A 27807-nucleotide genomic window follows, 5' to 3' on the forward strand; every position below is an offset into this window, starting at 1 on the left:
GGGGTAAGTCATACCACCTTCCATACTGTTTTGTGGCGTGCCTCAACCGAATGAGAACAATTAATCGTGAATTTTAACTGCTGCAAAATTCATTGGAATTTGGGTCAAATACATTGCTAAAATATTTGTTGATGCATCAGGATCGGTGACTTAGCACGTGCATAACAGCTTTTGCATTTGGCCCCCTAATACAAATCACTGATCCAGATTATTGTAACCCAAAAGGAGAAGTTTTGTTTTCTGGTGCTGCTGCTTTATTTCAAAACTCATGTTCATATCCATTCCATAAAATGTTTTCTCCCATTTTATTCATGGACTTTAAACTAGTTGGAAAGCTTCCTACTATGTTCACACAAGTAGTTGTGCTTCACTGAAATTGCCTCCAGTAAAGGGATGATTTTTCTGCCATTCCTAGATCCAAAGAAAAAAAAACCCTAAGGTTGGCTATTTTAACTCTCAAAATAGGATATTTAGAGCTAAAAGTTCTGAAAATGTTTGATTCACCATATTTCAATTCAAATACAATGCAATTTATGAGGAAAAAAAAGGGTCAAAACAGAGGAGTTATACATACTGAATCAAAACATTTCCATTTACTGAAACAGTTTTACTCAGTCCGCATATGAACATGTTCAGGATTTTGATATTTCAGCTATGGAAAAAATACCATAGAAATGGAAAAGTTGTAGGGAAGGAAAAAACATTTTCTGTCCAGCCCTGCATATTATTTATTCAACCAAGGGGCAGCCTGAAGCTCCAGAGAACTTGACAGATGCAGGGAAAAGAGCCCCCTTATCATCTCATATTTTATCTTTTTTGGTATTACAAATCTATTGCAAATTTTTGTCCCAAACATTCTGGGGGTAAGCATTTTGTTCTTTTTGCTTATCACTCTGCAGGAAGCATTCACTTTAGATAATAGAAAACCAGATAAAACAAAACTGTTTTCCCTTGCTGGTGCAATTTTAATCATTATCCATCCAAAGGCAAAAGATTACCCATAGCTTAAGTCCATCTTACCTGAAATTGGTTCCTCACTGCTTTTCCCCTACAAATCAATTCCTAACTAATACAGCAAAATATTTTAACAAGTTGTGTGGCCAATATTCTGTTCCCACTTATTTCTGTGAGCTTCCTGTACCTCAGAGAATTTATTTTCAGGTTTGAGAGATGCAAATGAAAATAATATTAACTCCTTTTCTTTCAGTGTTACCAGTTCCTACATGCATGTTGAAACACCTTATGTATATCCTGTAATGTTATAGGATTATAGGAAACATATAGAATGTCTGAATATTTTTACTTAATATAGTCACAGTGAGTGTTCTTTACACTTGTCATCTGTAATTATTCCTCTTCTTAATCTACACAGTTTAAAAATTGTGAAGGAGGTGATGGCATTTCCTACAAGCAAGCAGAAAAGAAAAAAAAAAAAGAAAAAAGTTATTAAAAGAATATGTCATTGTCACACTTCAGGTCTTGAAGGACTTCTGAGGCTGTTCTGGAAAAGGTAGATTAATTCTTGGGAAAGAACAGAATGTTAACTTGCTGTCAGATAAAAATCTACAATATCTGTTGAATTCACATAACTGAGAGTAGAAGGCAGACCTATTTATGTCTGAATTACGGCTCCCCTCAGGTAGTGAAACTGTGCATCCTCTCATGTATCTATAATATACTTAGTTACATAGGACAACCATATTGTGACAGCTTGAAAGAAGGAGGACTCAGAAAATAGGAAGTTTAAAATTCTTACTGAAACAATTCATTTTTAGAAGCTAGTGGCATGCTCATTGCAGAAACAATAAAATCCTTTCTCTGAGGAAGCTGATACTTTCCAATGGCCTTAAAGATAGCTTGCATTCATTGCATCGTATTGCTGGCAAGGGACCATGGAAAGGTGACTGAGTCCACCCTCCATGTGAGGGCCAGTCTACCTGTGCCAGCTCTGACCAGTGGTGCCCAGCTTTTCTTGAAGCGTCTGAGGTTGGAAGCTGCACAACCACCCAGCCCATCTTCTTCCCTATCCTCATAACTTGTATGTTCAAGTCTTTCTTGCTCTGTTTTAAACCTGTTCTTTCTTGACTCATCCACTATGGAACCAGAGAGCAAATCCATCCTTTTCTCTTTACAGCAATCTTTCACATATTTAATACACATTCCTATCTGTACTGTATAGCTATGTATGCTATTTTCTCTTCTTCTGCTTTACCCCCTTCAACCTAAATCCCTGTTGGGTTCTTTTAGAATTTCCTTATAGGGGATATTTTATAGATATGAATGTTCTTTTCTGCTCTCTTCATGGGCTACATTTACTGAAGCCAGACAGACCACAGCTACTGAGCTTTTCTAGGGCTGTGTAAATCAGGCTATTTCACAAAATGTTTGTGCTTCTCTTTCTGTATTTTTTTATGTGATTTGACTTTCTCACTGCACCTCTCTGACATTATCCCCTTTGTACAGATTGTGATTTTTCTTTTTTCTTTCTTTTTTTCTTTTTCACATAATTGCAGCTTTTTTTCCCTGCAGAACACCCAGTAGTTCCCTCTTCCTGTTTGTATAGCTGATCATATCTGCCTCCACCCAGTAGTGTGCAATTATCCCTGTTGAATAGTATCCTCCTTTTTTCAGACCCAATCTCTAGCGTGTGAAAATCCTTCTAAATCCTGCATCTGTCTTCCAGCATGCTAAAGTCTCCCAGTTTGATAAAATCTGCAGTTATGTAAACAAGTTTTCTAAACCATCGCTGAGTTCATTAACATCCTTCTGACAACAAGGTGCTTGTACCAGCTCCCTAAATACCTTCATCTACATTGTTTCCCTTGTTTACTTGAAGAATATCATATGAAACCATATCAAAAATCCAACTAAACTGACATCCAACATGACACCCAATGTTCCTCCTCCACTGACGATTCCTCTTAGTTTGTTGCAAGAGAGAATAGATTTGTTTGACATCTTTTGTTCTTGACAAAGCTATGTTGGCTGTTTCTTGTTATAAGTTCTTAAAAATAGCTTGTTTACTTGCTCCAGTATCTTTTCTGGGCACTGAAATTAGATTGGTATACAACTCCCTATTTCCTTCTTTCCTTTCAACAATATTCTTTGTCCCTTTCTGTCCTGTAATATCCCTCCACTGTGAACTCTCACAGATAACCACTAGTAACTGAGATTTCACCAGCCAGTCCTTTAAGTCCAGCTGATGGAAAAGCAGCAAATTTTGTCTGGATAATTTCTCACTTGGTTTTTTGAGTCAAGTCTGATATCCATCTGTTTTCCCAAGTATCAATAATGCCTGCTTTTTTTAAAAAAAATCAAAATTAGATGCAAAAATATTAAGAAGCTTGGCTTTCTCAGTGTTGTCTGTCAAAAACTTTCCAGTTCTGCTTGATACTGGAGTAATCATTTGCTTGATTCTGTTCCATTTCTGGTAATGTACTTAACGATTTCAGGTTACTCCTGATATCCCTTGCTAGTTGCATCTCATTTTCTGCTGCCTTTTCTGATTTCATCCCTGCACAATCTGACTACACTTTCATAGCTCTCCCAAGTAACCTGACCGAGCTTCTCTTTTCCGCATGCTTCATTCCCATCTGAGGTTCAGGAAGAGCTTGTAACAGCCAGGCTGATCTTTTACTGTGCCCCTTACCTCTTCTGCATGGATTGTTCAGTTACACCCTTAACATTACTACTTGGAGGACCTGCCAGCTCTCTTAAACATCTTTTTTCAACTGCATCAGCCTCCCAGAATATCATACTAACTGGTGGTATGAGTTCATTGGGGTCTAGCTCCATGAAACATCTTGGCTTTGTTTTGATGTTGTTGCTTCTTTCTAAAATCATGGACTTTCCTTGCAAAAAAACTGGAAAGCCACACAGATGTATACGTACATACATATATACACATCACACATGTTTATGTTGCTCTTTGTGAAGAACAGTAAGAACTTAGAAATTGCCTGGCTTTTCTGACCCAAATAATTAAGTTTAATACTGACAAAAGAAAATGAAAGATGATGTGCGAGTCACCAGAAAACAAATTCATCATTCTGCTGAAAAATGGAAGCAGGCAGGACTTCTTATTCCTTTTCTAATAATGCTGTAAAGAAAATTTTTGCTTTACATCAGCTGTAGCTCATAGGTGAAGAACACATGTGAAGGCATTTAGCTCCTGGGTTAGAAAAGTGTTAAAAGTTTTCTTCTATGCTGCTCTTTTTACTGGTGATTTATCTGTGATGTTGTAGACATTTATTCTTATGTCTATTGTTTATTCTCAGTTTCACCATGTCAGGGTTCTAAGAAGCTGGATTAATGCTGGCCATGCTTCCTGATTTCAGCCTCCTGGGAAAATTACAAGCAGGTAGAGGACTGCACCAGCTCTTATTTGACAAGATCTGCAACAATAGCGATAGAAACCAACGGTACGGTGTCCCACTGGCTCACAGCAAACAAATTCCTCCGATGTTATATCTAGCACTGGCTTGGGTTTAAACGATATCTTTAAAATATGTTTTTGTTTCTTCTCTGTCTCCCAATGACTTATTCTGTAACACTTGGCACATTTCTGTATCCATCTCTATATGAACATAATCTCTTGATTTCCTGCAGAAGTTCAGTATGACAGAAAGGAGAAAATACTTCAAATTAAGCAGCATCCATCTGCACTGGCTATGAGTGTACCACACACTTGGCCATCATGACTTATGGCAAGCATGTTTCCGTATTTCTTTGTCTTTCTCTTGTATATTTTTTACTCACTTGGATTAGCATATTTTTACTTGTTTCTCTCATGTTGTCTAAATATTAAATATTTATAATTTATGGCAAAGACTCATTTTCCTTCCTTCCAAAGAACCATTTTCTGCTTATGAGAGTGCCTAAAATAAATTGTTAGCAGCAACTTGCAATACATGCAGGATACTGAAGCAGGCTATATGAATTTCCCTTTCATATAGAAGAGTTTGAGGTGGTTTTATTGGTTTTTTTATACATTTGAGTTTCCTTTTCCTTTTTTCTTCCCATTAAAAAAACCAAAAAAACCACCAACAAAACAAAACCCTCCCAGAATCTCACTCTCACAACCTTAGTTTTGAATTTAAAATGTCACTTTCAAGTACCCGAGATGAAACTTGGGCATGGAAAGTCCTGAACGTTGGTAGTATTTTAAAGATGATTTCTCACCAGACATACTTAGGCTTACACGCCTCTTGGGGTCTGAACTAGAACACCTAGCGCTTATAAACCGAGAACATACCCTCCAAAAAAGCCAAGGAAGTGCTTTTCAGCTATTACGCGGTATTTATAAGCACGGTTCTCTGTAAAGTAATTGTGTAAAACCTCTGAAGTAGACGTGCACCGACTGCAATACGCATTATACAGCTGTGGCCATTCGCGCACGTTAACGTGGGCTGCTCCTTGAGGCGGCGGTGCGGTGTGCGCGGCTGCACCCTCACGCCGGCACCGCACACGCGGCTGCAGCGCGTCGCCTTACGCGTCCCAGCAGAAAACTTTTGTCTTTAATCCCTCACGCATCTTCCAGACATTAACTGCTGGCACCCAAGTCTCCCACAGAAACACCTGCCATGGGGAAACCTTCCCGCCTCAGCAGGCGGCCCCGCCCGCAGGCACAGGACCGCGGAGCCCCGCCGACCCCAACCCTCCGCAGCCGGCCGCCCCCCGAAGTGTCGCCGCTTCCCGCCGCAGCAAGGGCAGGGGGACAGGTGCCGCCGCGGCTGCCGTCGCCACCGAAGCCCCCCAACGCCGCCTGCCGCCCTCCCCGAGAAGGGCGGCTGGGCGCGGGCCGGCCCCTACCCCGCCGCAAGATGGCTCCCGGGGCGCCCCTTGCCTTCGCCTCGCCCCGCCAGCGGACGGCGCCAGGTGTGAAGGCGGGAGGGCGGCGGGAGGCAGCGGAGGGGAACGGCGGGGGCAACGCCGGCCGCGCTGCGCTCGGCGCCGCCTCACGGCTCCCTCTCAGGGGGCGGTTCAGCCCCTAACGTGCCCGCTCCTGCGGGGCCGCCTCCCGCAGACACGGGAGAGGTGCGGGTATGTCAGCAGCCCCGCGGCACGTGGTGGCCCCGGTGAGGGGCTCCAGACCTCCGGTCGCGCCACGGGAGCCGCTTTCCCCCGTGGCGAGCGGAAGGGGGGCGGCGGGGGGGGAGGCCCGCGCCCCCGGTGCCGCTGCCGGGCATGCGCGGTGCCCCCAGAACATGGCGGCGGCGTGAGGCGGGCGATGGCAGGAGCGGCTTGACAGGCACGCGAGCCGCCGCGGGAGGCTGGGGACCCGCTTCCCGCCCGCCCGGTGAGTGGCGGCGGCGGTGCCGCCCGCAGCGGCGGGGACAGAAGGGGAGGTGAGACGGGGGTCGTGCCCCCCTCCCCGGGCTCCCACCGCGACCTCTGCCCGCCGTGGCCGCACCGGGCGCCGCGGGGAAAGGAGAGCGGCGGCGGCCCCGTCCCCTCGTCACTGTGCCCTTTCTTCCTTTCCGGAGAGTCTCCGGCTGCCGGCCGCCGCCAGCCCCGCCGCGCTGGAGGCGGCAGCGGCTCCGGCCGGGGCCGCCCCGGGCTCAGGCGCCGCGTCCCGGCCTCTCGGAGCTGCCCGCTCCCCTCCTCGGCGGGCTGAGCTCCTGGCGCCGCGGGTCCCGCCGCCCCCCGCCCGAGGGATCCCGCCGGTCGCGGGGGCAGGGGCGCAGCTGCGAGGGCGGCGCGGCGGGACCCGCTCCCCGGGCGAGGGGAGCGGGGCGGCTCAGCCTCCCGGCACCGACAAAGCTCCGCTCCCCGGACGCGCAGCCAGGGCGGCTCAGGAGGTCCCCGACCCGCCGCCTGCTCGCCCCGCCGGTGCCTCCGTGGCGGGGCTGCTGCCGGGACGGGCCCCGCTCCCTGCCGCCCGCCGGCGCAGCGGAGCCGGCGGTGTTTGACAGGAGCGCCGGGAGGACACGCCTCCCCCGGCCGGGCGGCCCCGCTGCCTCCCCCGGCGCCGCCGTCTCCGCTCTCCGGCCGCCCGCCCTCCCGGCCGGGGCGGCGGGGCTGCGCCCGCCCAGCTCCTCGGTACCGCGGGCAGAGCCCTGAGGCTGGCGGGGTCCTGGGAAGCTGTTGTTAACCTGAAACCCGGGATGCACGTTAAAAACTGAGTAGTTCGGAGCGTTCCCTGGTGTTTGGTAAGGGGGTTGGGGGTGCCGCTTTGTGGTTGCGGGGTGATGGGGGTGGCCAGTTTGGGGGGCACTTGGCTTGCGCTGCGGCACCGTTCCCGTTTTCTTTACAGTTAAACTGCGTATATGGTCGTACATGGGCAGCCGACTTGGGAGTACCTTGCACGGGGAATTGTGTTTTCCGTAGATGTGGCATGGTCCAAATGAGGTCGTTAAGGTACGAAGAGTTCTTTTCTTAGTGTTGTGTATCATCACTGTCTTTAGCTGCTGGGACAACCTGCAAAGCCGAGTGCAGTGCTGTCGTAATGACATCGATACTCAAGTTAAATTTTATGCTCAGTTATTCTTTATGAGTAGAGAGACACCTTAAGTGTTTTTAAAAATTGCAGACTAATTACTTATTGCAATTTAAAGCTGAAACATTTCCCTACGGTTATTTTCTGTTTCTCACTGATTAATTAGGCTATAGGAGACAGCCAAAAATAATTCTAAAGCCCAGAAGATTTAATGAAGAGGTGAAATACTGATAACTTACTGAGTTCTAGTAATGTGAACCTTACTTATAACATGCATGTTCTAGCTAATGTTTGCTTTGTGATTAAAACTTTAAAAGCGTAGACTTTGTGGGTATAATGGTAGCTTTTCAGACCATCCTATGTCTGACCTGTAAACAGCTCTTCAAGTCTGACTGGTTATGAATTTTTTATTATTCGGAGTAGCAGTCATAAACCTTCGGATTTGTAAAGCTTTTGTACTGCACCTTACTCTTTGGAAGTGGCAGAGAAAAAGCAGTCAGTGAGGCAGGCGCTTGGGGTCAGTAACATCTGTGGCACTTGTGCAGATGGGGGGAGTAACGGCAGGAAAGCATTCGCTGTGTTACAGTTATGTTTTAAGATGTCATATTAACATTGGGTAGTAAACAGGAAAGTGAAGCGTTGCAGCATACCAGTTCTCCACGGACCACCGTCAAGTGCTGCTCAGTCCACAGCAACCCAGAGCCCACATGAGTGGGCTCACTGGTAGCGTGTCCAGGGAAGTTACTTGTACAACCAGGCTGCGTGCTTGGGGGCAGGGGGAGCTGGTTTTCTCCCTTAAGGTATCATAAAATGTAAGTACTGTTTAGGGATGATATTACTTGAATTGATGTAAAGAAAAAACACATTGAAGGCACTGCTGTTGGTTGTTTTTTGGAATTTTCACAGTAATGCGAGTGGGAGCGGGAAAGAGTATATGGTAAAAATGAAATTGAGATCTGGAAGTACTTGTAACTTTTAACTTTTAAATGGTCTGGTCTTGAGTATCAAAGTAATGTTTACTGGTTTTTTGTTTGAGACAGCTTTTGGAGTTATTGCTGTAGTTTTCAGTTTGGTGTGAATTGGCAGCAATATTTGTATAATATCTTTCAGGTTGCTTAGTTGTATATTTTTATATTAATGTTCATATTCAGCAAAAAAGAAATGCTGGCTTTTGATTTATGTGTTGTAGCTGCGAGTATGAACTAGAAGCTGTGTAGATATACAAACGAATGTCTCTAAATTGTTTTTAAAGTTGGGTCATATGTTAAGTGTTGATCTTGATGTAGAAAGGTGAGGGAAGAAGCAATGACAGTCCTCTAAAATGTTTCCTCAGACTGTATGTATATTCCTACTTTGGATGCGCAGATGCCTTTTTTTCCTTTGTGGCTGTCCTTGCTGCATCCAGATATGGTGCTTTCGTAAGGCAGAGGTACAGTTTTATGCAGTAGCTGCTCGAGGTCAAAAGCAGCATTGCGGAGTGTTTCCTTTAGAAAAGCAAGTGTAACTTTGTTTTCACTAGTGTGAAATTTGTAGCACTGAGAAAGTATTAATTCCAAGGTCAGTCTAAAACAATGACGAAGCTTTACTTAAGAGAGAATGTCCAAAAGCCTGAGGCAAATGTAGATAGCCGTTTCTGGCCACGGGTGTCTTTCTCATGATTTTGCTTCATTGTTTTTTTGCTATTCCAATGGGATTGTGAGCTCTGAGCAAGCCTTGTTTACTCCCTTCACTGTTGCAGTTGATCCATAATGGAGTGGATGTGTGGGGAGAAATGAAGCAATTATCCCTGGACATTAAATAGTATCAGGAAAAGACATTTGTCATTAACTGTCCAGGACACTGCAGCTGGCTTTCTTACTTGTCTGGATACACCGACCTGAAACAGGGATGGGTGAAATACACAGTTATTCTTGAATGTTTTAAGACAGTCTTTGAAAATATCATTTGACAGTCTACTGTAATATTTTCTAAGTCTAAATATAGAACAAACATACTACAGGTAGAGACAGGGATGCTGCTTCAAAGAGTCTACACAAGGGGGGTTGTTAACCAACTCCTTGACCTCTGCAGGACATTTAAAGTTCTGTTCATTCCCACTTGAAAGAAATAGCCTTAGGCACCCAGCATTAGTGCTGATTGCTTCTTCCAGAGATTAAAATCTTAAACGTAAAGGACTATACCATTTGTGATCTCTAAAGTGTAAGACATGCAACATAAGTGGCCTAGAACTCAAAAGATTTTCCTAGCATGTGAGAAAAGCCAGCAAGTCCTGTATGAAGTTATTGAGACTTAATAGAGCAGTTTGTAAATATGAAGCAATGGCAATGTTAAATGGAAAATTATTTGTGCTTGAATGTTAGTGGTGTTTTCATTACATGTAGTAGTCCTGGTATTTTTGCAAATACTTTTGATTTTTAATTTGGCTGCTCAATGTAATTTGAAGTCCCAGAATATTTGTTAACGTTCTGATAGGATTTGGTGAATTACTTTTCCTGTTCTTTGTGTTTTGGTATAGAAGAGTGTTTTTACTAATACAATTTGTGTGGCTTCTTTGGAGACTTCTTTCAAGGTCCAAGTGTTCTATAATTTGGTGATACCTTGGTGTGGTAGGAAGCTTTAGTTTTATATGCAATTAAGTTTATTTTTGCATTGTAGCCATGACTGATGATGGTGAGGTACATGGTGTGTGTGAACAGCTTTACTTACAATGTCTAAGTGGAGAAGCAATCAATTTGCTTCAGATGAAGCCATTTAAAAGTGCAACAGTTAAGTCCTTAAGTGAGTTGTAGTTTATTTTAAGAGTATATTTCTGTGTAAATACCAGTTTTGTACCTTCACACGCCTGCCAGCTGACTTGACCTGCATGGCCAGTGAGGGCTGACCATGTGTACCCAGCTTCTGCCACCTCTCCCTCCTGCAGCAGCAATAGCCATGGAGCAGCAGTGTTGCCTCTTGCTCCTGGGAGCAGCAAGAGATGATTTGGCAAGTGACCAGCTCAGTCCATGTGTGGGAATCTGTTTAAATTCCTCACATTGCCTAAAACTTGTATCTGTGATCTCCTCAAGTGTATTGTTTTTTGGAATGGGCACGGGGGGCTTGCAGGAGGGGAAGGGTGGCTTCAGGTACCTGAGCCAACAGTAAGCAGGCTCCCCTTTTATCTGCAGCAGGTGTCCTTGGAATAGGACCAAAAAATCCAGTACTTTCGTATCTTAGATCTATATAAATTGAAGAAGTATACGCTTCTTTGTGATGGGAAGTTACATGTCTCTCATTTCAGCAGTGGAGATTCAAGACTGATTCATAGTTCTGGACATAGTTTCTTTAACAAAGGCGCCTGCTTTAGGGATAGTGGTTGATAATTTTAGGATCCAAATTGGTGCAATACTAAGTGTGTCCTTAGTGGTTCTTCCATGTACTTTCTTCCTGCCTTTTTGAATTACTTGCAGAGCCTAATACCAAAATCTTTCTGATATACTAAAACCTTCAACAGAATTCTAGTGCTGTTTCATTTCTTTTAGCAGTGGGGTAGTAGCCTTTCTGTTCCACAAGGAGGTATCTTATGCCCAAACCAATCCTAAAGTACTCTTTCTTTTTTTGGATTTTTTTTTTAGAATAATGCTATATGCAGTTTAACTATGAACAGAGTTTTGGACTGTTATTTTTTTTACCCTTAAATGGTATATTTTCTGTGCAGCTCCTCATTTGTATGTCATCATCTAAAGCAAGCAAGACGTTGCATTAAAGGTAGATGTCCTGGTTAAATAATTTGATTCTAGGCTTTCAGCTTCACAAATCATGTCAAATTCTATTTAAGATACAAAGGAAATTCAGCCTTTTCATGAAAGGGATGAACTTCTTTGATGGAAGTCTTAAGTCTGTGGTCTTCTCAAGGTAATATGATTCCTTTTAGGATAGGGCAAAGATGAAGTTTAGCCTTTCATCCTTTAAGAGGGTAACACCATTTTAATGAGGTGCGTACCTAAAATGAAGCACGTACCGTTATTTATGTACTGTATGGAATCTATCAGAGATTAATGCTGGAAGGTTCAGTGGAAGGAGTGCAGTTCTTAGGGTACTTTTAAAAGCCCATTTAAAAAGCACAGTTTGTAAAAGTGAGTCTTGTGCGTGGAGGAATGTGAAAGGGTATCAGAGCTGCTAAATTTGGTGGAGCTCCTTATTGTCACTACCGTGTCAGAGGCTCAGAGATTAAAAGAGCTGTAGCATGTTTGATGGCACTTGTCATACCAAATCTCATGTATGTGTACTTTGCCCTGGAGTGCTATAAAGAGGCAGACAGCAGTTTTCTGGAAAGGTCAGAAGATATTTCATGATTAAATCCAGTACATAAACAGTGTTATAATTAGCTGGGAAACTTTGTATGTGACATGTAATTTTTTATTTTCAGCTCGTAGGTAAATGTTACCCAGGTCCTTGTCTGAATATTCTCCAGTGCTTAATGGTGTAGGCACTGGGTGGAGGGGAGGGGGGGGGGGGCGGGGGGGGGGGCAGGGATTGCTTCCAGAAAGGTGATCTCTAGAAGTAGCAGAAACGTGATCTCCAGAAGCAGCAGAAAGCGAGATGTTCTGCGTCTGTCCTGGGCTAGAGCTGCACAAAACCAGTGACAGCTGTGCTGAAGAGGTAGAGGAGGTTGCGCTGTTACAGCCTGTTTCACTTGTTTTTTGGTTGTTTGTTTGTTTTTGTTTTTTTTTTTTTATATAGTCTGAAAGTTGTCCTGGGAAGTGAAAAAGCGATACAGATTTGCTCTGGATGTTCCTGATGCTTTGGGTCTTTCATCTTCTTCCATTTTTGAAGAATGTAGCAAATACTACAGCTGAGTCTTTGCAGCTGTCTAGGCCTTTGAGCACTTAGGAGTTGTCTTTTCTGACCTGTCAGCATTTTAATTGCAGAAATGTCTAGCAGCACTGAGTGGTGCTTATGAATGTTTGTCCAAATAGATGAATAAATATTTTGGGTGGCATCTGTATGGAGGATGAACTCCCTTCCTGTGTAAGGGGATTAAAGAAGGCTTTTCCTTTTTAGTCAGAGAAATAAAAAGTTGGGGAAACAGCACAGCCATCAGTACCAACAGCACAGGTGAGTCCAGTATAGGGATGTGTGCCTGGAGACTGTAAGCAGCTTTATGGGGTTTTATCCCTTCAGAAACATCCTCTGGAAGGAGGAGCTATTGGGAAATTGCTTAAGGGTTTTTTAAGACTGGTTGGTTTGGTTTTGTGCCTTGATTAGACACGTTGTTAGTGTGTGGGACCAGTGTAGTTGTCCCATTATGTGAGCCAGGGTACACTGCAGTGTTGCAGCAGCAGACAGATGTGGTGAGGCAAGTTCTTGTCTTTGTTAATATACAGTGGCAGGGAGTCCCAGCCAGCATTATGTTGTTTGGATTCTCAAGTGGGGAGAGAGAAACAGATATGTTAAGTGCTGTTAAGAGCATGATAGCAGGAGTATGTTGCTGCTGACAGCAAGGGGAGGCAAGCGTATTGCTCTGAAAAAAGCTAACTCCACCTGGGGTGCTGGCTGCAGACTGATCCTGTGCAGAAATGTCCCAAGGCTGTTCTCCATTCCTTCAAAGAAAAAAATAAATTGTGCACACTGTTTGACTTCCATAGATTTCTGCGTTAGACTGAAGTTGTTTGTATTTCTCTAGATATTCTGTAGGATGAATAAAAATCAGGACCACAGGGATGGTTTTGTCGGCTACACAGTATGTGGAGAGAGCTCTGTTAGATCATATCTGAACAGAGCTTCCTCAGCTCTTTTCAAGTTTGGAGGTAATGTAGATGGGAGGAAGCCAAAGTTGCCTAAGAGGCTGTAAAATCCCCTTTTCCACCATCCCTCCTCTAATTGTCTTTTTCCCCCCTGTCCACTTATCTACACATACTCTGACTGCTGCTTTTAAAGCTGCTGGTATTGCTTGTTGTGTGCCAAAGACAAGCACAGAAAAGCTCTATGGGGATCTCTAGCATCTGGGCATCTCTTCCTGTGTTTGCAACAGCAATTTCTTTTCTCCCTTACCTGCTGTATTTACTCTGTGCTGAAAGCATGCTCAGTGCCTCACAGAACAAATAGTTCAAGAGCTCTCTTCTGTGTCAAAGGAGGCTGAGCTGAAGGCAAAGGAGATGCATTGGGCTGTAGAGAATATTTCATGCAGGTATGTAGCCCTTAGCTAGTGCTAATCATACAGAATTGTTGGGGGGGTTTGTGCATAATATAGTTCTTTTGCTTTATGAAAGAAATTTGAGTTAGGCATTTGAACAAAGCCAGGTTGAATGATGATGATGAATGTTTTCAGGAAGAGTACTCCAGGCTTGAAGGGGGAAGTGGAAAACAGCAGAGGTTTCAGTGAGCTGAATTCACCAAAACGTTTAAACAATTTGTCAAACTGTTGTGCTACTGTAAATATATACTAGTAAACTACTATAACTGGCAGTTTTACTTAAGACAGAAATGCGCTGCAAGCTGTATTTTTGATTTATTTGAATATAACATTAAAATGCTCTTTCATGTGGGAAGACTGGCATTTTAAGAATATTTAGAGCTGTTAATGGCCAGTCAGCCGCTTTGCTGAACTGCTGACTTCACACATACCATTTCCTTTTTCAGGTTTTTACAACCCCACATCTTCTGACTTTTAAAGCAGGATGGGGAGGGAGGGAAAGAGGAGAAAAACTATTTTTATTTTCCACTAGTAGCCAAAGAGCAGCTCTAAACTTACTGCTTTCAAATTAGTAAATGTTGAATCTACATGACAGATTTCTTTCTGTTGTGCATTGATACAAGCTATGCTGTTTAATTTGGAGACCTTATTTATCTGCTCTTCTCATTTATAAGTATTTATTTCTTGTTTCAGGAATTTTGGGGACAAATATTTGGTCTAAACCTTGTTAAATCTTTGGTCTAAACCTTGTTAGTGTTGCTTTTTAAAATACACAATGCCTTGCTCTGTACTGAATAATACACTTAGTACTGTTTGAGAGCTTAGAGAGATTTCTGTAGTCTTGAAATGTATGACTTAATGTAATTACAGTTGCTCATATTCTAAAGCAGATCGTAAACTTACCTGGAGAGAGGGTAGAACATTTACAGGCAGTATTTTACTGTTGACAGCTTAAATGTTTGTTTATGCTAATCACTTCATAAATAGTGAGCAGTACACTGTTGGTGACTTTCTGAGGAATTTTGCAAGTGCAGAAAATTTCTTCTTGATGTTAAGGAAAATGACATTACAAAATTATGTTTGTAAAGCACTAAGTATCCCCTCTCTTCCTTTAACAAATTAAGAAATATTCAAACTTAGTTGTCGTAATAATACATATGGCTAGCTAATATTTGGTCTTTTGAAAGCCTGTTAACTTGACAAAAGCCTTTCTCTCCTAGCTTGGTTTTTATCAACTAAAAAAGAAGATATATCTCTAGAGAGAAGAGATGTCTCTAGAAATTCAGACATATCAGCTTATTAAAGTTCTGTTGTATGAAAACATGGAAGTTATATTCTTTCAAGGAAAGCAAAAAACTTTTTTCTTTTTCTTTTTTTTTTTTTTTCTTTACAAAGAATGTGAACTAAAAGGGATTGTGAATTGGGTCAGGTTTCTTGTCACAACACCAACTGGTTATATTTTGTGTGCATAAATGAAAGAAGACCTGATCTTATGTTTTGTTTTGAAATCATATAAGTGTAACGCTAAATAATATTGATAAGCTTGTGTTACATTTTATGAACTTCTGATTATGTTCATTTAAGTATTTTCTTTTTATTTTAGCCTTTGAGACTTTACTTTTCTATAGTGATGCCACAGGATGTTTAAAAGGTGTAAAGTGATTATCTCTATTGCAGAAATAAGTAAGTATATGCTCTTGTGTCTTGAAGTATACTAAATGAGTCTACACACTGGCTGATATCCTGGAAAGTAAATTTTCAAGTATTCGAGATCTGGAAGTATTGCACCTTATAGAAATATTCCTTTTAAGTCTTACTCTCTTTATTTGCTTCTTTTCAACCCCTTAAAGGCTTGTGGAAATGATATGAAATAGGGTTTTTATGTAAGAGATAACAGATTAATAGATGATTAGGTTTAAAAAATGTATTCCAGATTCATGAAGGATAACTTTGAAGGAATGCAGTGAAGTCACAGTTGTTTGGGAAGCGACTGGTGCTTGTGGGTACATGTTACCCATGCATGGAAGCTGGAGTGGGAACCGCAGCTGCTGGACTGTGTGTCTGTCCATGGAGGAGGCTCTGTAGGTCCTTTTCTTGAAGGGCTGTCTGCAGTATTGTCTGTAACAAACAGCAAGAAGGAGGTGAGGAGCAATAGCAGCGATGGGAGTATGGTGATACTGGCCAGCAGTTGTAACTGGTGTCTTATGTTTCTAAAGGTAACAGCACATGAATGCTGGTGGTGAAAGCAAATGTAGGTCTCGTACTATACGAAAGAGTTGTGGGGGAATATTTGTTTGCTTACATTGCACCTATTCTCTGTCTATAACTGGTTTTGCTGTTCAAACTATGTGTAGTTCTTTTCCCCACTTGTGTATGGAAATTTGACCTGGAAGCATTTGTAAAAGAAAAAGAATGAAGAGAGGGGGAAGTATAACTCCTTTTTTGGACTAAGCCTGAAAAATGACTGCCTGTATTTCAAGCTAAAATTAAGAAGAACTTAAGTGATGCTTCAAAGTGGATGTTTTGTTAGACTCCTCTTCTGTGCTGTTTATCTCTCTAAAAGAATAGCCTCAGTCCTTATCCAGTGGAGACTGCCCTTTGACAACTGTCCCTTCCTCCCCTGAGGACAGCAGTGATGAGGTCTGAGTTACTGCATTTATAAATAAAGCAAACTGGCTTTAAAATTGGTGTCTTTGTCTTACCTCTGGGGGCATCATTGACAGAAAAACCTTAATCTCTTTGGTGGGGACTAACCCAGAATCTAGTGGTTGCTTAGGCTTCTTTTGATTGTTATATTTATCTCCATAATTCTGTAGTATGTATTTTTATGAGCAGGCATGCTGTCAAGATGAACTTGCATTGGGAAGCCCTAAATGTGCATGATTTTTTTCAGGATATTTGGCTTACTTGAGTGCTTGCTTTACAGTGGGAAGGATAATGCAGATGCGTAGCAGGCAAAACAGAATGATTTTGACATTTTCTGAGATTACTAGCTTATTTGAAATGCAGCAATACATGTCCGTTGAGTAATTCTTTCAAAATGAGAAGAGTAAGGTTAGACAGGAAAATTGTTTTCCATCCTGTTTTCTGACACCTAGTAGTATGTAGTAGCAGCACAGAGAGGGTGAAGGCTTAGGCTTGTCTACTAATATGCTGCCTTCTGACAAAGGAAGGGCTCACACAGTGGGAGGTGGCTAGTAGAAGTGATTTGGGGATTAACAATAAAAACTTCAGTAAGGAATTAAAGGCAGATGAATGCTTTCCATCTGTTTTTTTGAAAATGTAACTGATGTAGGGGGTGCTAATCACAGATAAAATTCAGTTTACAGGATGAACTGAGATGTAAGTGATGAAATGATGTAAATAATAGACCTCATGAGTGTGGAGATCCTCCGTGGCTCCTTAAATTGAAGATATTTTGATGATGAATCCAATACTGTCCTAGGTTCATGTATTATTTTTTTTCTCAGCTTTTTCAGTTTCCTTAATTTATAGCAAACAGTTTCTTACTGGTGTCTGATATGGATTCTTTACCACCATTCCCTAAATCAGTAGGTTTTGGCAGTTTTCTGTCTGTAACTGACAATCACTGTGCTTAGCTTAGTCTTTGTAACTTTGGTTTTCATCCTGCTGCTTTGTGCACCCTAATGCCATTATGCTTCATCCTTGCCATTGCATTTCTTTGTTTGCTTACATATACCTGACCTTGTTTTGTTTCATTTTACCCCCTTTGTTTCTAGAAGCTGCTAGATTCATTTCTGAACTCCGGCTTTCTGTATCACTCACTTGACTTGCTTGTCAAGGTGAGCATGCACAAATGCCTTGAACTCTGTCCTTTCTGCGTAATTTTGCCAAAATGTCCCTGGAGGTTTCTTCCCTGTATTCCCTGTTTTCTCCTCTTCTGTGATGGGTGTGCTGTGGGTTGAGCCAGGCTGGTGATGGTGAGCACAGCCTAAGAGGAGTCTTTCTTGGTTAGCAAAGGACATAACTGCCTTGCTTACGGTTTGCAGCTGAATTACGCAAGGCGATGGAAAGCTCTTTCTAGGTTTGTTCCTGCAAAAGAAGTTCCACTTTGTTTCAGATTGATCTGGCTCTGTTTTGGTGGTAACTAGTTTCCAGATTGCTGTAACTGAGCAGCATGTAGCAGTTGCTAGATAGAGGCTCAGAAATACTAGTTTTGAATGTCTTCTGTGACAACGCTATCTACTGAATACTTAGGTGTAACTGAGTTTTAAGTAGCACCTCTTTGAAACAGTGATATACTGTATTCCTGCAGTTGGGATTGCCTCATTTTAAGTAGTGCCTTCAGAACTTTCAGTTGTCTTATATTTTTAACAGGCTGGTGGGCATGCTGTAAATAGCCGATCTGGTACAACACAAGCTAATGAAAAGCTGGAATCCTTTTTATGTTCTGACAGACACTCCGGTTGTGCTAAACTTGATGACTATCACTGCGGGGTTGGAATCTTTATTACTGCACCAAGTGCAATCTGGTACTTCGAACAAAAAGATAAAAACCATGCACTGTTTTGAAGTAATCTGTAAAAACAGTAACTTTGACGCTGCATCACCTTTCACAATTTGTAACTTGCAATGGAAAAGCTTTGAATTTTTTTTTTAGTCTATTAAAGTATCAAGTATTTAAAATTTGATTGCTTAAAAGGATTTCTATTCTTAATCCTGATGATCACTTATGCTATGAATGCTATTGTGTAGCAAAACTTGCTTATTTTATGGTAATATTCAGTTTTATTTATAATTGTTTCCAAGTCTCAGTCTTGAGAGTTTTTGTAGTAACCATCCAGCATGTTCACACACAGCACACAGACCCTAAATTAATTCTTCAGTCACTGGCATTTTTAAAACCATATTTAATTAATTTCAGTCATGGTATACATGCACTGTATAAAGTTTTCAACATGCAATCCATCACCATAGTGTGCAAGTTCCTAGAAATTTCACTGAAATGTCACAGTTTCAGGAAAATGCTCAGCTGTATGATACCTATCTTGTTATATGTAACATGTACATGTATTTTTTTAGCATGCGAATACAAGATTCAAGAAATTCTGTATTGATAACTTGTTTTTCAACTTTTTTAAATAACACAGCAAAGCTGTAGCTTCTAAAAATGTTACCTTTGGCAAAATTTATTTTGGGAAAAGTATGCACCTATATAACATTTTTTTAATAAATCTTGATTTTTTTGTTGAAGTAAATTTTAACCTCACGAGAGTTCCTTGAAAGGAAATTATCAAAGAAGATAATTCAGGAATTTGAATGTATTTTTACCCATTATTACTTGAAAAGTTGATGGAAAAGGATAATAAACTTGCTAGCTTTGTTACTTCAAGGCTAGAAAGCTTCAAATGAGTTTGACTTGAATTGAAAATAGTCAAAATTCAAAAAACCTAGATGGTGGAGTAGAAAATCACAGTAACACACACAAGTTTGTTTTGCTGTTTTACAATAGTTAACTAATCTGGCCCTTCTGGTTTCTAAATGCTACAAGAATGTGTTTTGCTGCTTTTATCTGCAGTTAGCGTTTCCTTAAAAAGTTCTCTGCGCTGTTACAAGTCCTAGTGGGCAGGGGTATCAGTGTGCACTTGGGCCTTTGTGTGGATTTCTTACATGGCTGTTTTGTTCCCCCTTCCACTGTAGTTGTACAAGATAGTGTGTTTTGCCTGAAGATGTTTAAATTGATGATTATTTAACCCTGTACAAGTGAGGCAGTACATGTGGGTTATGTATAAAAGTCTTCTTTCTTCCATTTTTCAGTGTTGTTTGTTGGGGAAAAAGGAATAAAGCACATTTGATATCCTTCTTTTTATTAGTAATCCACAGAGAATGCAAATAATTATAGAATTAACTGTCTAAATGAAATAAGAGTTTGGGTTCTCTTGCTACTTTGAAATATCGACTGTTTACATGCTGTTCTTCCACACACAGTTTGTTAAACGTTCGCAACTTGAAAGCAGCAAGATCATTATACACCAATACAAAAAAATCCTTCTTTCCAAAAAAAGAAAACCCAAACCCCAACAACAGCCTCCCCCCTAACTTGTTGTATTACTACTCCACAGGAAACTGTTGTGCTGAAAGGAAGAATTAACTGGTCTTTCAACTTCAGCCTTTTTATTGTGAGAGAGGAGATCACAGAAGTGTTACCATGGGGAGAACAGCAGCTAAAGGTAAGGCCTGGTAGCTTTTATCCAAGAGGAAAGAAAATAGGAAACCTGCTAAATTATCTTTTTGAAGGTGGTAGTATATTACTTGACAATTACTGTGCTGTTAGATTAAAGAAGACAGTTTATGATACGTACTGAATACAGGTAAATTTAAACTTCACATTGTTTTAGAGTAAGTATGCTAAATTTGGCTTATCCTGGAATTCTACAAGTTCAGGCAAAGAGATTTTGTCCTGTGACAGCCTTGAAGCTATTATTCTACTCTAAATTGAAGAATATGTCTAGATGTGATATTAAATAAAATGTAGTGCTTTATTCTGTAACTGCATATAATTTAGCAGGATGATAACAGAGTAGTACAGGGAATCAAATTTTATCACAGTGAATGGCATTAGCAGCTGTCTCTTCAAGATGAAATAATCCTTTTTAAAGAAATTTATCCACAAATGCACAGTGTACTACGAAGGTGTGATTTTTGCTGTGTCATGTCTGCAGAAGTTAATTGTGAGTTAAGTGCTAAAATAGTGAGACTAAAGAAGAAACAAGGGTGTTTGAGTTCGTGAAACAAAGAGAATGTGAAGAAAGACCCACTGTCTGAAACCAGGTTGCTGTTGCTTTTCAAAGCTTTCAGATGGGTAGTCCTCCCCCATAAAAGGCTGCTAACACTTTTGTACTTTTCTTGAGCTTTCCACCTTCAGCTCAAGATGCTTTATGTGCTTGTGTGCTCCCTTGGTAAATAATTGTCTTTTGCTGTAATAGATTTTCTGTAATGGCAGGAGTCATCCATTTAATTGTTGCACCCAGAGTTTATGGAGGAAGCCTATCTCCTTCTTTTGCAGGTTTTCTGCATGGCTGTTGTCTAAATATATGAAAAGAGACACCCTGTTCTGGGCAGATAAGATAAGGATCTCACTAGGGAATCACAAAAAGAAGGGAAAGGAGTCATTTCATATTCACTCTGTCTTGATATCCTCAACTATGTGGACTGAGGCTTGTGAAGGGTAGCTAAAAGGTGCTCACAACCTTGTGTAGTAGGGAGTTAAGAAGGCCCCTTCCTGAGCGATGGTAAGTCTTGGGCTTGTCTTAATAAACCTCATCTGAAAGTGAGCAACTCTGTGGCATGGAAGAGCAAATGTTCTGTCACCCAAAGGTGTTTCACGTCCATCAGGAAGAGACAAAGGTTTTCTTTGAAAAACGTGGTTTCCTGCTATTTTTTGAACACTCATCAAAGTTGAAGACATTAAGGTGGCTAAGAAATAGCTGCAAAAATATTGGAAGCACGACTGAACTGCTTTTTCCCCACATTTGACAGCAAGCAAACAGCAAATCTGAGAAGATAACACATGTGCCTCCTTATGTAGCACACCATTCTGTGGGAAAGACATGATGCTTGCCAGCACATGAACAAAGGAATTACCTTGTTTGTTGAAAGGTTAACTCTTCCCAGAAAGAAGCGTTGTGGATTTTTAAAGCATCTCGGACAAGAAGCTGGAGTTCAACATGGGAGTTTGTAAGAGGAACTGTACACTGGATTATCTGTACCAGACCTTATATTCTAAAGGTGCCTTTTCTGATTGTTGGCTTTCTTTGGTGGTGTTTGGGTTGGGTTTTTTTTTTGGCATTCACAAGTCAGTCGAGATAGCTTTTTTCCTTCCTTGTCTCCAATTTCTTGCACGATAGATGTGGTTGCCCTTGCCTGTCTTCTATTGAGTAATCTTATCAGCCAGAAGAATTCTGTAGTTACAGATAGGGTGGGAGTAATGTAAACACATGGGGTTTTGAATTGGTAAGCAGAAAGCACTGTGTTAAATACTCTAATCTTGTTTTGTATCTACAGCTTTAGTTTATGAAGTGCACTGCACAAAAATGGTTAGTTGGTGAACAATAGAATGTGCTGCTTTTGTAATTTCGGTATGTCCTGTATTCTAATCACTACCTCATGAAGCTTTGAAAGTAAGTATTTAGCTTGTATGTATTACAGGCTGAATATATATATTTACATAGCAAATATATAAACTCTATATACTTTTATGTATTACTGTATTTTAAAAGCTTTCTTTGAAAATGGTATCCTATTTTTTGTTCTTTTTTTTTTTTTTCAGAGAGCTGAGTAGCATGTGATTAAGTAGCATTTCATTTTTGTTCATATTCTGATAAATGATCTAAAGCATAGTGTGTTTTACGTTGGAAAGTAGACTGAAACTTGTCTCTTTCAAAATGGACTTCATGAACAGAGGAAGATAATGAATTAAACTGACATTTTTTTTGTCATCATGAGCTTCAAGACTAGAACTAATAATCTCTTCTGTCTCTAACATGAAAAAAGAAAGTTCCCATTTTCAGGACCACTTTTCAGGTTTCAAGGAATAGTCATCGAATATGGCTAGGTGAAGGAGATGAAAAGAAAATACTCTTTGTACCTGCAGAAGTATTTCCCTCTTTCATAACCTCATTTTTGAGGTTTGACCAAGCTGAGGGTCATATGCTGAAGAAGTAATCAGTGATTCAATATGTCTTCCATGTCTTAATTTTGTTTTCAGTGATCTTTTGAAACTAAATTTACTAGAATTTAGAATATCAAAATTTCAAATATAGATTGGTACACATTTTTGAAAAATGCAATGTATTTAATATTTATAAAATTTGATTTTAATAAAATCTTATTTTCTTTAATGTTGCTTTTGGAAATAAACCTTACGTTCTTATTCACCCTAACAACTGACATTGGAAGAGGCACACCAGGCCAAGACATCATAGCAACTGTGAAGTATAGAGGGCAGGAAAGTTTTCTGAGGTGATAGTAGATACAGGGTATCTCATGTGAAAACAGGTTAGTACTTCTTGTTGCTAGTAGTTTTTCACCTGCTTAGACAAAACACTCCAGCTTTGTAACAGTCTTCCCAGTGTTGAAGACTGGAATGCAGAAAAGCAAGTGGACTCTTTGAAAAAAACAGTCTTGGTTTTATTCAGACTTAGTTTTGAATGCTTCTGCATGAGCTGGGTAAGTTGTACTTGAGTGTTTTTAGAGTAAATTTCTGGCCATCAAAAACAAGCAGTAGTGATGGTACTTTGAGTTCATTATATGGCTGAGGATGCCTCCACCTCAAATGAAATAGATTTTTAAAGTGCTATTGAGGAATCCATTTCTTCTCATTAATGTCATCATCTCTTCTTGTTCTCATAATTTTCTAATGGCTGATGATAAGAAAAACGTGTTTTCAAGGGTGTTCTATTTCAACATTCATGTTTGCTGTGATATTTGTGGGACAGGCACTAAACCAAACTAGTACAGGAAATAAATAATTTGGGTGGTGGCTGTCGGCGAGAACTCATCTGGTGTCCAGGCTGTGGTTTTTCATTCTTTCACCTGTTCTTGATGTCTCGTGAAAGGCTGTGATCTTGTTTGAAATCTGGCATTGTTCACGACTGTCCTTTCAAGTTTTGGGTGTTCACAGGAAACAGTTATTAGTTCTTTTCTTCAGTAAGTCTCTTATGTGGGTCTCCATTGGATTTCCTCTTCTGAAATAAGTGGATTGGGAAGTTATCTATTCTGTGAACTGTCAGCCTCATGTGTGCAATGGTCTCATGACTGTTTCAGGGAAAGCCTGACTAACTCAGCTTGTAGAACATCACAAAAGGCTCTGCTGGTGATTGCCACTGCTCAGTAGAAAACTAGCTGGATTCAGTTCAATCCTAAAGAGGCTGAAGGAGAGGTGCATGTTAACCTTGTGTCTTGTTGTTGTTACTGAGCTAGCTTTAACACTACCCCTTTCTCAGATTCCCACTGGCAGTAGTTGTGAGGACAAAGGGTGTCCGCTTGGGTGTGTTAATGCCCTACTCCTGAGTAAGTACTGGGATCAGAGCTCTGTGCGTGTCATCCAGAAGCATTTCATCGGGTCCATCTGAAGAATTTTTCTTTGGGAACCTATCAAGCAGAAAATGTTGCAAAGCAAGCTTTTTCCAAAAGAAAGAGCCTGTAAGTCAAGAAAGAAGACTGTCAAGGAGTAGACATAGCATTTTCTTTCTTTTCAAAGGAACTGTGGTACTCTCCATGCCTGCTTTAGGAGATATTAATATTAACAGGTTAATATTTTTGCAGCATATTTTGAGCAGGTATGTAGCTGGAGGTATATTTTCTAGGGCTGTGGGACCTGGATTATTCCTGAAAGGTGTCTTGACTCTGAGTACACCAACAGGCTTTAATGTCCCTGACCAACGCCACCTGGGGCCTCTCCCCACCCTGCTCAAAGCAACCCAATCGATAGCTAAAGACTTAAATGTGAGTAAATCCAGGAATCAGCTATCAACATGATCTTTGGATACAAGCGAGCCAGCCCTTCACATGTAACAGTTCAGGCTAACTAGGATGACCCAAGGCATGAGCTGAGGCATATGGCTTCCCAGAGGAGCAGCCCCATTCCCGATGCTGAGGCGTTCGCAAACCAAGAGAGTTATTCTGACACACAGAGGCTGATAACCTTTTTAAATCTGAAAATGTACTTGCATTTGGTTGCCAACTCGGTGTCATATTTTAATTGTGCTTGAGCCCATGAGCGTCAAAAGCAGGTCACCAAACCCCAGTGTATTTTAAAGACTGAAAGGAACATGTGGAACTGACTCCCTCAATTCTCTCCATTCTGGCCTCCCTGTATCCCTATGTGTTTTATTCATGCTGAAATATGACAAAAAAAGAAATATGACTGACTCCTTTCTGTATGTGTGGGGAGATGAATGACAGAGAAGATAGATTCTTCTGATTTTTTTTTTTTTTATAAATAACTGACTTGCACTGTGTTGCTTGCATTTGAATATTGAAGAATTTAAATATAGAATGGAATCTTTAACTCAGAAATACGCTTTGAGCGTGGGTTGGTTTTGTTTTTTTTCTTGTTTCTCAGTTCATAGTGGTCTAGGCAAGATTTAAAAAGATATCCAGTGATCTTCAGGATCTCAAATTGCATGTAGCTTGAGTAAAGCTGTTAAAAAATTAGGGCAGGGTTGCTCTTTGTGGAGCTAATACTACATTTTCTGCAGCTAGATTTATTCTGATAATGTAATATAAGTCGACAAAAGCTCTGCTTTTTCATGCTGTACTTCTCAATATGTTTTGAAAGAAAAATAGCGCACTGATTAAATTTATAGTACAAATACCTTTTTGACTATGCACTGAAATGAATAAAAGTCAGTATTTGGAATAAGGCATTTTGTATTGTTTGAAAGCATTCTGTGTTATGCTGGACATCGTTATGATGTGAATATTACATTTATTATGTAATGGAATCTTGTCTTTTAGATTCAAAGAATATTAAAAAAGAGAAAGATGGACAGAATCAGCAGGGAAACAACACATCTTTAAAAAGTGGTAGGTATTGCAGCTGTCAGGTTATTAGTTAAGGTATCCTAAAAGAAAAAGTGTGTATTTGGATTGCACCAAATCTTTGTACTTTGTATTTCCTGAAGCTGCTTTTTTTTTTTCTTTTTCCATCTCTAGATGTTAGTAGTTATAACATTGCTTTTGTCTAACTGTTAAGAAAGTATGTTTTGGTACAGAAAATGATGGTTGAAACTGCTTGACTTGAGCCTCATACTTTTACTAGTCAAAACAAGTAGCTTTTGGGTATATAATCAAAGATGCTGTGTAAACATGATTATTTTTTTTTTAGCTCATTACTGATTTTTCTGTTCTTCTCATCATGTGTTTCCCAGTTGCATGCCTTTTCTGCTGCAATTATCTTCTCTTTCCTTAATATGTTTGCTGGCACCAAAGAAACCCAAAGTCTGAGTTTTTAGGATTGCTAACTGGACTGAATTGTCAAGGATTTTAGTTTTACTTTAAACAAATTCTGTCTTCAAATCAGTTGTGTTTATTATAATAACCTGAGGAAACTACACACTTGCCAGAAATGATCCAGCTTCTTATCAAACTTAGCCCCTACTATCCTCAACAGGTGCAACAAGGCAAGCCTATACATTGAATCGCTGGCAGTTTAGCTTTTGTGGGCTGCAGTGAGAGAGCAGCAGCAGTAAGAAGTGTCATGAGTACTGTTGATGGAAGCAGAAATCTCTTAGAGTTGTTAATTAGTTCTCAATATCACTGGGTTGCTTAAACTCTTACTCTGCTTACATTTCCATGCCCTCAGACTCCGAATAGATGGTGTGATTCAGAGCTTTTCTTGAGTAGTGACAGAGGAGTCCTTACAAATAGTGTAGTCACTGGACAAATGTGCTGAGATACTGACACCATGGCTGGGTAGTTGGGGTGATGGCTTTGCATAAAAGATACATTATCCTGTTACCACCAGCCGTAGTACAGCTTTCAGCTGTTACATTTGCCAGACTTAGTTCTTCTGTTTCTTGGGATCCTAGCAGTCATCTTTGTTATTTTTCCTTGTTACTTTGAGACAGGAAAGGAAGTGTATTTGTGTCTTGGTTTTGCTCTTCTGCAGTGTAGGAGGAGCTCCAAGTCAAACTGGACTCAGGTAGCATGTCTGTGTTTTAAAATAATGTTGTCTGACATGACAGAGCCCCATAAGACATCCCCCACCAGCAAAGTGCTTTTCATACATAGATAACAATATTTTATGAGTCACTGGAAGACACCCCTGCCTCCTGTGGTAGAGAGCAAGGTGTTGAAAAAGCTTTGTGGAAAAGCGGGGCTAAGCAGGCAAGACTTATTCTATCATCTGTTATTCCGCTCAGGACTATGCTGTTAATCTGGTGTCTGAGCATTGAATTTACTCATGAATTCTAGTCCAGGCTCTGTCAAACACTTAGATGAGTGCCTTGCTCAAGATCATCCAAGATCTCTGATTTGTCTATAGATGAGACAGAGATTTTTATCCTGTGTTTTTGCTTGTTAGCGGCAAGGAAGAGGAGCGAGTGTCTTGATGCTGGATGAAGAAAGATGCAATACAATGCTAACAGGAAATCTCCAGAGTTTTCAGGGGGATGTGTGACAGGAAAAGTTAACGAGAAGGGGAGATACAGAGATATGAGAACTGGTGAAAAAGGAAACTAAGGCAGAGAAAGACAGGAGGAGGAGAAAAACTCTAATTGAATGATCACAACATATAGAAGGAGGTACATGGTATAAAGCAGGGTATGAAGTACCTTACAGTTAAAGTACTATGTGTGCAAGAGTATGTAAACCAAAATTAAAAGGAAACCTCATCTCTGACCAAGAGAGACTGTGGGATAAAGACTAGAAAAGGTACATCTCTGTGTCAGAAGTCTCAGATGCATGCCAGGGGAACCTAAGGATGAGATGAGAAGACACAGGGTGCTCTGTCAGCTTTAACAGTGTTTAGGCTATGGTGATACTGTATTAAACTAACCTAAATAAACCAGAACCTTAAATTCTGCCTACCTACAAGTGACGCTTAACTCAGAGCTTAAATTTTCAATTTAAATTTTGTAAAACTTTGACTTAAATGAAGATGAGGCATTAAGTACAGTAGAAGACAGGGACCGGTTCAACAAACTGGCCTTTCATATAATCATGGGAGCAGATGGGATGCCTCCAAGGGTGCTGTGGTAGTTGACTGTTGTCACTGTGAGGCTTCTCTCATTTGGTCATAGTGATAGGGGCAGTTTCATGGTGACTGGAAAAGGACAAACTGTATGCCCAGTGTCAAGAAGGACAAGAAGCGAGCACCCGGGGAATTACAGGCTGGTCTGCCTGACCTCAGTCTTCAGGAAAACTATGGAGAAAATCCTCGTGGAAGTCATTTCCAAGCAAATAAAGGACAAAGATGAGGTTAGGAACAGCTGAGATAGGTTTGCTGAGTGTGAACCATGCATGACTGATTGCCTTTTGTGGTAAGTGATTCTGTAAACAAGGGCAGAGCAGTGGTTCACCTCGACTTTAGCAAGGCTTGCGGTATAGTTTCTGTAGTGTCTTTTCAGCCAGATTTGTGAGCTGTGGTTTGGATAGGTGGATGGAAATTGACTGAACTGCCAGACAGTACAAGGTCCACCTGGCAGCTGATAGCTAGTGGCGTTTCTCAGAA

At 40.8% G+C, this 27807-nt stretch overlaps 1 protein-coding gene and 1 long non-coding RNA gene across 13 annotated transcripts in view; both read left to right on the forward strand.

The window, feature by feature from the left end:
* Nucleotides 1–1376: 1376 nt before the first annotated feature.
* Nucleotides 1377–4821, forward strand: LOC130145102 (uncharacterized). The gene is made up of 2 exons (XR_008820374.1): nt 1377–1510; nt 4278–4821. It is a non-coding gene; the product is annotated as an uncharacterized LOC130145102 (long non-coding RNA).
* Nucleotides 4822–5805: 984 nt separating this feature from the next.
* SCML2 (Scm polycomb group protein like 2) overlaps nt 5806–27807 on the forward strand; it is a 71754-nt gene continuing 49752 nt past the window's right edge. For 2 of the 12 annotated variants that reach the window (XM_056328657.1, XM_056328661.1), the window contains exons 1-3: nt 19694–19801; nt 20638–21359; nt 25092–25160. In XM_056328657.1, coding sequence (XP_056184632.1) covers nt 21299–21359; nt 25092–25160 — 130 coding nt within the window. In that variant the 5' untranslated portion in view covers nt 19694–19801; nt 20638–21298. Of the gene's footprint in view, nt 5878–6008; nt 6299–7002; nt 7152–7255; nt 7360–7381; nt 8251–19693; nt 19802–20637; nt 21360–21635; nt 21752–25091; nt 25161–27807 lie in introns of those variants that run through there. The other 10 variants (XM_056328662.1, XM_056328669.1, XM_056328666.1 and 7 more) reach the window with 10 other exon arrangements.

Source organism: Falco biarmicus, chromosome 2 (assembly GCF_023638135.1).
Source record: "Falco biarmicus isolate bFalBia1 chromosome 2, bFalBia1.pri, whole genome shotgun sequence".
Lineage (NCBI taxonomy): Eukaryota > Metazoa > Chordata > Aves > Falconiformes > Falconidae > Falco > Falco biarmicus.